Genomic DNA, 12,258 nt, shown 5'->3' on the forward strand with positions numbered 1-12,258 from the left:
AATATTGCTGATATATTTTTTAAATTTAGACTTACATTGATATCTATCGATTTATGTAGATTAATTTTTGAAATGACCCGGAAATTTTTTTTCAATGAATGTGAATGTGGCGGATATGAGACAATTTATGAATATTAAATAAACAAAATAATGGAATAAAATAAACTGCGTGTACAGATTTGTCAATTATCTAAATACGCTTTTTGTATTTTTATTTCACTTACGATTTGACTGTTTATCCCAAGACTTGAAAAGTTATCAAGTATCAGCCACATTTACACTCATTTTTTAAATCAAAAGTTTAATTTTAAGTTTGATAATTTGCTTTTTTGAAGTTTTGATTTATGTAGATCCTCAAAGATCTAAATAATGAACAAAAATAACATCTCTGTAAATCTAACGTTTTTTTATTTTATTTATTAATTATTAACTGACATTTATACTTGAGTTTAAGGACATTCTCACACGCCCCCCCCCCCCTCCCCACACGATATAAAAAAGTGCAATGACTTGGAACTGTCATAACTGTATTAAAATTTTATTAATTTATTAAAAAGAAATTGAAACCTTAATTGGAAAAAAGACAACGTAGTCGTAATTTCGTTGAGATATAGAATTTAAAAAAAAATTGCTTACAATTTATATCAATTGGAAGTTAAACGAAATTTGTTGAATGAATTTGGGCCTACACAATTAAAATTTGAATACAAAATTGACATGAAGATTTTACTGAAATTTATTTAACAAATTTCGTTTAATTCCTAATTGATAGCAACTGTAAGTAATTTTGTTTAAATTTATATCTCGGTGAAATTGCAACTACGTTCTCCTTTTCTCAATCAATGCTTCAATTTTTTTTTTTAATAATTGATAAAATTTTGATATACTTATGCTGAAAGTCATTGAAAATTTTTAAAAAGTAGGAAGTATTGTCTGAAAATGGCCTTATATTGTAAATTGGAATTATTATACATTTTAATTAATAGAAAGAATTTATAACGTGATAATCATTTCACGTTTTAATTTTTAACGCCGCAGGATTAGTTATCTTAATATGTATGAAATTAAAGATCAGTAGATAAGAAATTATAAATATGTTGTAAATTATATAGCTATTTTTATTTTATACATGGAAAAATGAATGAGAAAATAATCAATGAATAGTAAAATGGAAAATGAATCAATTACATTAATTCAACACGACATAAGTCTTTATAAATTTAATAATTTAATGTTTCTTCATGTTTGGTTCAAAAATTGTACTTTGAGTAAATAATTTTTTAAATCACCGTTGCTAAAGTAACTAAAAACATTCCTCATGCATGGATATGGTAATCCAAAGATCGCTTTGAAGTCAGGATACTCGGAAATTTCGTCGATGAGCTTTTTCCTGGCAAGGCCTCTCCAAAAGCAACCTTTAATAATATTTTCATACTCCGGAAACTTTGCTGAATAACTTTTAGATTTGAGAATCTCAAAAATCGAGTTGTTCTCCAAATACGTGAGCGACGTGAATAAATTAGCAGTTACGAAATTATAGTACGTAACACCATCGCTAATTATCTCACGCTTCATACTTTCCATTTCTTTGTTATATATTTTTTTTAATCGATCTGGATCAGCAAAATTATTTATCAAATCATTATATTTTTCGTCACTCAGATATAAATTGAGACATCTCAACTTCAAAATATGTTCGGTTGTATATTCAATAATATCCTCAGCGGTATCCATGTCGTCCACAAATAATATGTCTGCATTTTCTGTTTTCCGATTTTCCAATAGTTGATTTTTCAACACATAATCAAGCGGCGTATAACCATCGTCACATTTACTATTTATATCTGCACCATATTTAAGTAAATCTATGATAGTTGGCAATTTCCTGTATTTAAATGCACCATGAAGTGGCGTTCTTCCCTGGCTATTTACAAAGTTAACGTCGGCGCCATATTCAATAAGATTCTCCAGATGCCATGCTGTAGTTTCACTCGCTGCAACAGAGTGCAGTAATGGACTCTCTGATCTATCAGCAAACAAATTTCTATCTATTTCGTACTTTAACGACGATGTTGGGCCTAGTTCTCTAATATACTGGATAACCCATTCGATCGCTTCACTGTCTTCCCATTCTGTAATGCCGTAAAGAATATATTTAAGATTTTTGTAGTCGAATAAATTATAGTTTTTATTTTTAATAAGATATTCAAAAATATCTTTATTTCCACCACTAACAACTTCTAAGATTGGAAGATCACCGTTTTCATCTTGAAGACAAATATCACCACCTCTACTAATAAGTAATTTAACTATTTCTAATGAACTTTCGTAACAAGCTAAATGCATTGTTGAATTTCCATGACTATCCGAGTAGTCGTAGCCTTTACTTAGATCAGCGCCATGATCGAGAAGCAATAAAATTATTTCATAGTTGCACTTTTGTATAGCGATGTGAATAGGATACAAAAAATCAGTCCTAATAGTATCAAAGTCTGTATACCCTATTTTATCTTTGTATACTCCACTCTTAATATTCACACTAGCTCCATTGTTAAGTAAGAGTTTTACCATTTTCAGATCCTCATTTTTACAAGCAATATACAATGCAGTCTGTGAGTTGTAGCATGTGTAATCGATGAAATTAACATCTATTCCTCGTTTAATGAGTATTTCAACAACACCATAATACTTGTCTCTAACGGATTTGCATAATAAGTTAAAAGTACTCATTCCCTCGGTAATATCAATCTTACTACACTTTTTCAAAAGTTTTTCTGCCAATTCACTATAGCCATTATCGAGCAAATTACCAAGTAGCCCCAGGTAATTTGTTCCAATAATATTGTTATCCGACACGTGGTCTATTAGTAATTCGAGAATTTTTTTATTATTCTCCACATCCGCAATATGAAATGCAATCAAGCAACGCAGATTTCCTCCATTAATATCAGCTCCTTTATCCAGCATTGTTTTAACAAGTTCAGGATTGTAAGACCTAATTGCCCAATGGAGCGGCGCGCTTCTATACTTTTCGTAGACGTTGTTCACTGGAACATTTTTACTCAATAAAAGATTAGCTACATCATATTGTTTAGTTTCCAAAGCAACACAGAGTAAATAATATCCGAATAACCATTCTGTATTACTCGGCAACTCCAAAGAATTGATGATACTCTCAATTTCCGCTAGGTTTCCCTTATCGATTGCAATAAATAAATCTCGCTCCAGTTCTTTAGTTTTTTCAAGATTCTCCATAGTTTAACTTGTATCTAAACAAACCAATAAAACACAAACATTAATAATATATGATAATAACAATTAATGAAGAATTCGGCCTAATTTAAATTTAATCTAATGAACAAACGGTAAAGTAAAAAGGGCAGGCTGAGCGCAACATTGAAAAGAGTCACTTAATTTGAAACAAAACAAAAAAACACTTGTTTATCACTAAATGATAAGGTAAAAATCCTATTACTCGCTTACTTTTCATTGGAGTGAGTTTAAATACCTCAATATAAATTGGTACGGTAAGAGACCTAGTACCCGATCAGGGAACTAGTACTCGATCACTCGTATATTTGTATTTACTATATTTAAGAGAATTTAGTAAGTATAGATATACAAATACATAGAGTGATCGGGTACTAGGTCTCTTACCTTAAGTGAAATAAAAAAATCGTTTCACCATAGCTGCTCCAAAAAATAAAATTAAATACATCATATTTTAGTACATTCAGATCCACAAATAATTACTTATCAATTATGAATTTTTTACTCGAAATTTTTTTCTACAAAAATTCTAAAAACTCATTAATCAGTTAAAGTGAGCGAGTAATGCTAATAATCAGGCTTAAAGTTACGTTATACACAAGCAGTATAATTAAACTATTAAGAAAACTTTAGTTATTAATCCTTCATCACTCCCGTGTCTTTTAGTGTCTCGCTTGCACTACAGCGAAATTCTATAATTTGAATAGTGTCTTGTGAGCAAAATGCTTATAACGGAATACGGGAATGCTGACGGATTAAGGGCATTTTTAAACAAGGTCTCCCATTTTTTAAAAATGTGCAATAATTTTGAACTGTCATAATCGCTATGAAATTTTATTAATTAATTAAATAAAAATGAAAGCATTAATTGGAAAAAGAAAAACGTAGTTGCAATTTCGCTGAGATACAATTAAAAAAATAAAAAAAAAAAATTACTTACAGTTGATTTTAATTAGGAAGTAAACGAAATTTGTCGAATGAAATTTAGTCAACAAAATTTGAAAATTCGAATTATAAAATAGTATGAAGATTTTACTGAAATTTATTTAACAAATTTTATTTAGATTCCAATTGATGTAAACTGTAAATAATTTTGTTTTTTAAATCTATGTCTCAGCGAAATTGCAACTACGTTTTTATTTTTCCAGTTAATGTTTTAATTTTTTTCCATTAATTAATCAAATTGTAATACGATATACAGTTGAAAGTCGTTGAAAATTTTTCAAAATTAGGGGGTGGGGGAGACTGTCTAAGAATGGCCTTTATCATATTCGCATAAAAAATAATGTTTAGGTTATGACGATGAAAGCAGCAGACAAACAAAATTTTTTTATTATTACCTAAGCAGCACAAATAAAATTGTTGAATTATAGCTCAATTTAAGTCAACAATTGATTAAATGACAACAAATTGTCGCCCTCATTATAACAAAAGTCAGCAATTTCTCTTGTGCTGCATGGGTAAGTAAACAAATGAAATATTAATTGCAATAAAATATTTAAACTTATATCGAATACTTGAAAATTTTTCATGTTTATGCATACCTTCAAATAATTATTTAATAATCACTAATTTGTTTATAGAAGATAAAAAATTGTTGGACATTTGCTTCCCTTTATGATGCGCGTGTTTGCAACTTTCGTTTCAGAAGAAATTTATTAGAACCAACCCTGATAACCAGGGTTTCTCGTACAAAAGTTGGTATTCATTAGTTTGCGACCAACTTGACGACAAGCTGTCGACAACTTTAGCATTTGCAACTTTTGTCTACAGGTTATCGCCACTTTCTGAGAAAGTTGACGTCAGTATGGAGCTGCAACTGGAATGCAGGTTTCTTGAGAAAATGCGAGGCAATTTATCGTCAACATATTGAATTTCTAACTTTTGCCACCATATATAGATCCTTTTAAATTTGAGCGACAGTCGGTGAAACCGAGTACGTCACGGTAACAGTCAGTAAAGTGAACGCTTAGTATTCCAACAGAGTACACATACATGACATGACTCATGTTTATGTGTCTAAATCAGCTGATCGAGGTTGTGTTAAAATTTTCTAGCGATCCAAACCCACAAAATAAGTTTACTCAGTGTTTAATATTCACAAGTTATTATTTTATAAATAATACAGGGTAATTTTTATTTGTTTTCAAATTTAAACAATTTCTTTATTAAAATTAAGGTAAGTAATCAACAAATTTTACATTTTATGCCTCATTTTTTTATCTAAACCTTTGCCTCTGGGCTTGTCCTGTAAATTTTTTTTTACATTGATCATAACATGTTTTAATTTTGTTTATTTTCATTCAAAGTCAGTCAATTAATGTTCGAATAAATATTTGCAGTAATTAAACTCTCTATTTTATAGTTACATACATTAAAAATATAAAGGTATGATTTTTTTATCATACAATAAAATTTGAATTTAAAGTATTAATGATACTCAGTGTTAAATAGTTTTACGAAGTTAATTAAAAAATTTTTAATGGTATCAAATATTTAATAATTATAAATAATTTCTGTTTTTTATAACTGTAGTTACAAAAAAAAAGAAATTGAAACTTTTATTATAAATATTCTGAATTTCGTACTAATAAATTTTGTATTAATTAATTAACCATACTATTAAAGTTACATTTTTTAAAAAGCTTTAAAAATTATTGTATTAAAAAGTATACAAAAGTTACTTCTATATTTTTTTAAATTTATTCATTTATATGTAAATAATAAAAATACATATTATACATCTTTGTCTACAATTATTAACATATAATTATTTTACAGAAACAATGTCGATAGCACAGGATCGTCCAGAATTATATGAAGAAGTTAAATTGTATAAAAATGCACGTGAACGAGAAAAGTATGACAATCAAGCTGATTTGTACGCAGTTGTAAATACGTTACAAAATTTAGAAAAAGCTTACATACGTGATTGTGTTACTCCCAAAGAATATACCGCAGCTTGTAGCAAATTATTGGTGCAATATCGAGCTGCATTCAAGCAGGTACTCAATTATTTAAAAATTAAATTAAATAATACAATAAATACAAATGCACCTGAAGATCGGAACGTTTTTTGCTCAATGAAAATAAAAAAAAATTCATGTAATTTGACTGCTTAAAGCTGACTTATGAGGTAATTAGAGGTGGCTGCAATTTTCGGCTGACATACCAGCACCTATGCGCAAAATTTCAGAAATTTAAATACAGTAGATTTTTTACTTTTCATTTTGTCATTTTATTTTTGTATCGAAAAAAACGTTTTGATCTTCAGATACATAAATACAAACTAATTTTGGTATTACATTTATTTATCATTGTGTCTTTAATTGAAATTCAAAATTTGAATTCCTATTGAATTGACATTTTTTGTAATTAGTTATAAAAACTAGTCAAAGTTTGTAATCTAGTTCATGTAATTCGTTATGATACTGAACTTAGCAGACGTCTGATAATTTTTGAATTTTTTTTAGATGATAAACTACAAAAAAAAAATATTTGAAAAAATTGCACTTGTAGTTTTTAAAGTTTTCTACATGTACATATTTTTAGTTTTTTTTTTTTGTAATTGATTTGTTGAAAAAAAAATCCGAAAATTACTAATTGTCTGCTAACTTCAGTATCATAATTCGTTATCATATAGATTTAATCTTACAAAGAACCTGAGTAAAAGTATTATTCAACTACTACTTAAATATTAGGTTCGGTATTTAAAATATATTTAAAAAAAAAGATTTGAAAAATTGCATTTAAATCACTCGTTTATTTTTATATTTAAATTATTAATTAATAATTAATAAACACAAGTACGTAAAATTAAAACTAACTATTAAAATTGACAGGTTCAAAGTGATCAATTTCCAACAATAGATGTGTTTGCTAAAACATATCGCCTTGATTGTCCAGCAGCACTTGAAAGAATAAAAGAAGACAGGCCAATAACAATAAAAGATGACAAAGGAAATACATCAAAGTGTATTGCTGATATTGTATCTTTATTTATTACTCTGATGGATAAATTGCGTTTGGATATTAAAGCTATGGATGAACTACATCCTGAACTGCGTGACCTCGTTGATACTATGAATCGCTTGAGTATATTACCAAGTGATTTCGATGGTAGACAGAGAGTTGCCGATTGGTTGCAAACATTAAATAATATGTCTGCTTCCGATGAATTGTCTGAGACACAAGTGAGACAATTAATTTTTGATCTTGAAACCTCGTACAATGCATTCACTAAGGTCTTACATAATTCTTAAGTTAAAAAATATTAATTTTATATTTAAAAATTATATTTTTAATCGACATAATACTTTGTTCTGTAATTTACGACTCATACACATTAAGATATTGAAATACAGTAATAACTATTATGACGTAATCAGTTTTGATTTTATATCATTTTTATTTTAGTCAACTGCTTACTAATTATTCTAAAGCTTGATTAAATATATTTATTGGGGGTGTGCGAATCGTGTTTGAATCGAATCGAATACAACTATTCGATTCGAAATGCGAGTCGAATAATTTGGAACTTCAAATTACTCGATTCGAATCGAAAAAAATTTGACCAGCCTTCAAACATTCAATTTTAATTTTATCGAGAGCTTACACTGTAAAAAATTTGCGGAGTGAACGCAGATTAAATCCCGATCGGATGATTGTTTATTAATTTAATTATTTTCAGAGTGAAATTTACTCCGAAGGGGAGTTTATTTTAATACTAAAACTCAGAACCGGAGTGAATGCAGATTTTAATAAAATCCTGGGCACTCTTAAATCACTCTACTGAAAAAACAAACTCCTTATTCACTTCATATACGAAGTAATTTTTTTTAAAAACTCCAATCCGTAATCACTCCAAATCCACGCCCGATTTTAACAGTGTACTATTATCAAAGTAACTAAACGTAATGATTTTATTGTTTCGTGGCTGAGCTCTATTTGCCTCTGAAAAAATTTGAAATATTGTAGAAAAATTTATAGTTGTAATTCATAAAAAAATTTTCAAATTATTCGGAGCTTTACGAATTGATCGTAAAGTATGATCTTGAAGTTAGCCGACGTCTAATAATTTTTGGATCTTTGAAAAAACGACAAATTATAAAAAAAAAATATTTAAAAAAACTGCACTTATAGTCTTTTTAATGTTCTACATGTGCATTTTTTCAGTTTCTTTTTTTCTTCAAATTTAATTGTTCAAAATAAAATCATAAAATTTTTGTCTGCTAACTTCAAGATCATCGTAAACTTTCGAATAATTCGAACTATTCGATTCGATACGAATGATTCGTAAGTTCAAACTATTCGCACACCCCTTTTATTTATTAATTGGTAATTTTTATTTGCCGCAAATAAATTTTTTTTATTGAGAAGTTGAAGAATATTTTTTTTTTTAAATATTTAATTCAAAATATTTAAACAGTACAATTGGATGCTAATAAATAAAGTGGACTTTATATATCTAATAGTCAACTCAACTTTTAAATTGTCCAATTACTTAAATACGCTCTCGCTTTTATTAAACTCATAAAATTTATTGTTAATTAATAATATAAATCAGCTTTAAAATTCTAAAAATCTGCTCTTACTTATATTTTTATGACTATTTAAATAATATAATTAATGTACATAATATCAATGACTCTGTATCATTCATTTTTGCTGAATATATGGTTCATGAACTAATCAGTTTAAAGATTTATTTAATTACAAATATATGAAATAATTTTTAATTAACTTCGGAAAATGAAATTAAAAAAAGAGAAATTTTCATTTTTAATAATTATCGAATTTTACATTTTTAATACTTTGTTTTACTGTTTTAAATCACCGCATATAAATATTTTTATAGAATTTATATGAAAAAAATGATAAATGACCGATATTTCATCGAGACATTTCCTAACTCTATCGAGTCAGAAATAATTCAATTAAATTTATTATTTATCGGTAATAGTTTTATATAAATATAAAATTATTTTTTAAAATGACCTAACATTAAAACTTTATCTGTGTAATAATAAAGTAGGGCAAATAACTTGAAAACTTCTTGGCTTTACTTCAGTTTTATTTTTTTTTTTTTTTACAAAAAGAAAACATTTCTCCAGGCGATTAATCTTTAAAATTTTATATATTTTAAGAAATATGAACCAAAATTAAGAAGGGGAAAATTTACGTCAACTCTAGGATAAAAACACTAGAGTATAGACTTTTCTTTTTAATTTTATAATAACTTTAATCTTTGAAAGTATCGACTGTATTTCAATTAAAAGTTGAAATATCTTGAGCGCAATCCTTCATCATCCAATTACTTTTTGCAAGTGATTCATCATGCAACATAGTTTCACGTCATTTTGTTCTTTCTCTAAATTAAAAAATATTTTTTCTACTTCACAGCAGACAATTCATCAAAAGTTTTATCATCAACTATTTCTTTGAGAAAAAATTCTTTAATTACTAACTTTTTTTAGATCGTGCTTAGGATTTTTATTTATTAATTAAATTTATAAATTATAATCCATAGTTATTGCGCTGTAAAAAAATTTGCGGATTAAATCCGGAGTGAATGCGAAGCGGATGACTGAGTATTTATTCAATCTCAGAGTAAAATTCACTTCTAAAGGGAATTTATTTTGATATTAAAACTCCGAATCTGAGTGAATGCGGATTTACGTAAAATCCTGTTGACTCTAAAATTACTCCGCTGGAAAAACAAACTCCATCTTTACTCCATATGCGGAGTGTACTTTCCGCAAACTCCGGAACTCCGACTGACGGAGTGAATACGTATTTAAATACACTGATAAAAAATTAACTTGATTTAAGAGAAAAAATTTTGAACGAAAATAATCATTCTGGAGAACTTCATTGAGAACTTCATTGTCTTCCTGTATGAAAAAACAATACATGGTTAAAATTTATAAAATCATATATGTTTGCAACAAAAAAATACATGATATATGATATTGTATATTATAAAAAATCATATAGAGATTTTGGCCGATTTGATATAAAATTATATACTGTAGTAAATATATGTATTCCATACATGTAACTTATATGGTTTTTATATTAAGCTATATATACATTTACATTTACCTTATAATACATTGTATTGATATATTTCCTTTTATATTCAAAAAATATAAAATTTTCATATGAAATAAAATATGTGGTAGCATATAGTTTATATTATGTATGACACCATATATTTTGTTATATATAAGTTTGTTATATTTAAGCATATATTTTATTCGAAAATTTTAACTGCAATTTAAAGAGTTTACTAAAATTCAGATTTAATTTAATTGGAGTTAGTCATACAACTAAGAAAGTTTTTTTTTCCATACACAATATAAATATATGTTTTTATCTATGATCAGAATATATTTTTTCTCCTCGACGGGCGGAAAGCGTCAACTTTCGTCCCGCTGTGCAAAACGAAGTTGGCGCTTTCCGCCTCCGTCGAGGAGAAAAATAGCATACACTCCTCGGGAAGTAAATAAGAAAGCCTCAGATCACATGTTTGTTGACCTCGGCTTCGCCTCGGCCAACATGTGATCTGAGACATTTCTTACTTTACTTCCCTCGGTGTGTAATATACTATTTGTATATGATAGAAATATATATTTTATATATGCTAAACATATACGGACTCGTATATGATGAATATTATATTTTTTAATATAAAAAAAAATATATCAGAAAATATAGTTAAATTGGCCACATATATTTTCTGATATTTATTATATATTTTTACATATATTTTGACCATATATGTTATTTTCATACGGGTTGAATAAAGAAGGAAAATTTTTGAATCAATAAAAAAATTTACTTAAGCCAACATAATGTTCTTGGTTGGATAACTTTTTTGTTGGATTCAAAATGATGAAATTTTTAAAAATGATTTTCTTGACAAGATTTTTCTCTTGAATCAACGTAATTTTTTTTTCGATGTAAAATCCGTAATCACTTCGAATTCGCTCCCAATTTTTTACAGTGCATCCATTAGAATGGACAGTGTTTGACACTTTTATTGGTGTTGTTGATTGTATATTTACTAACGTACGGATAAAATAAAGTTTGTTAAAAAAGAAGAAAACTAGTTTAGAGTTTGAGTGGTGATGTTGGGAGTATTTATCGGTTGATTTTACAGTAGCGATTAAAAGTTTGACAGTATCGTTAACGTAGCGGCTCAGGTGGTGCATGAATTCGATATACATTTGAGTACTTTAGAGCACACTCTCGTGTAGGAGTTTATGGTGTATCTGAAAACAGGAGATGTGTACAATAGTTTCTCTCTTGCCGGTTAATTTGCGTCAGAGCTAAAAGAGGGGAAGGGAGTACGCCTTTGATGTTCCACGAGACGGACTTTTGGAATCGTATTTACGTGGTGGGCACCCGGTATGCAAATTGTGCGGAGGGTTAGAGGTAAAGTGAACCAGTGAACGAAGCCCTGGTATTCGTTTCCGGCACCATTACCTACCGTCGAATACGAGCCACGAAATACAATAACGACTTGGAACTATTGACCAAACTAAACTAAATTAAAGCCAACTAAACCAACAACAACTCTACTAACTTCTCTAGACAAAGTATATACAACAGAGTCTGAGAATTGCTGACGACGGGTTTGTTGTAGTTTAAGGATTTGCATCGCACAAGAGTGTCAGCTTGACGCCTTTGAAATGCGCAATATATTTGGATTTAATGTATACACTCATCTACTTTTGCTCTTTTACTTTTTAATTTCAAAAGAAAACATTGCCGTAATTAAAGTATTAACAAAATTAATTATTTACGTAAATAATTAGTTTCTTATTTTATTTATTTATTTAAATTACTCACAGGAAAATTACAAATTACACTCCACTGAAAAAAAGATTTATTTGAGCCAACGATATCGTATATTTGGATAATGTATTTGAGCAATTTAATTGCGCGAAATTAGTGATTTATTTGAGGTAAAGAAATGATCCA

At 28.1% G+C, this 12,258-nt stretch overlaps 3 protein-coding genes across 4 annotated transcripts in view; 2 read left to right on the forward strand and 1 right to left on the reverse strand.

The window, feature by feature from the left end:
- Positions 1 to 1,116: 1,116 nt before the first annotated feature.
- On the reverse strand, positions 1,117 to 5,036 carry LOC130667317 (putative ankyrin repeat protein RF_0381). 2 transcript variants are annotated; one of them, XM_057468830.1, is made up of 3 exons: positions 4,815 to 5,036; positions 4,611 to 4,722; positions 1,117 to 3,269 (listed from the first exon to the last, which is right to left on the reverse strand). In XM_057468830.1, the coding sequence occupies exon 3, from the start codon at positions 3,253 to 3,255 to the stop codon at positions 1,240 to 1,242; it is 2,016 nt and encodes a 671-aa protein (XP_057324813.1). In that variant the 5' UTR covers positions 3,256 to 3,269; positions 4,611 to 4,722; positions 4,815 to 5,036; the 3' UTR covers positions 1,117 to 1,239. The 2 variants fall into 2 exon arrangements, with proteins under 2 accessions (XP_057324813.1, XP_057324812.1); XM_057468829.1 differs by lacking the exon at positions 4,611 to 4,722.
- A 253-nt stretch (positions 5,037 to 5,289) lies between these two features.
- Positions 5,290 to 7,654, forward strand: LOC130667319 (vacuolar protein sorting-associated protein 28 homolog). Its single transcript, XM_057468831.1, has 3 exons — positions 5,290 to 5,449; positions 6,052 to 6,275; positions 7,113 to 7,654. Exons 2-3 carry the CDS (start codon positions 6,057 to 6,059, stop codon positions 7,530 to 7,532), a joined length of 639 nt encoding a protein of 212 aa, XP_057324814.1. The 5' UTR covers positions 5,290 to 5,449; positions 6,052 to 6,056; the 3' UTR covers positions 7,533 to 7,654.
- Positions 7,655 to 11,201: 3,547 nt separating this feature from the next.
- Positions 11,202 to 12,258, forward strand: part of LOC130668749 (uncharacterized) — a 141,926-nt gene continuing 140,869 nt past the window's right edge. Inside the window, exon 1 of the mRNA XM_057471182.1 lies at positions 11,202 to 11,709. The gene's annotated coding sequence lies outside the window, so the exon portion shown is untranslated. The remainder of the gene's footprint in view (positions 11,710 to 12,258) is intronic.

The sequence above is a fragment of the Microplitis mediator genome, chromosome 5, assembly GCF_029852145.1.
Source record: "Microplitis mediator isolate UGA2020A chromosome 5, iyMicMedi2.1, whole genome shotgun sequence".
In the NCBI taxonomy this organism is placed as follows: Eukaryota; Metazoa; Arthropoda; class Insecta; order Hymenoptera; family Braconidae; genus Microplitis; species Microplitis mediator.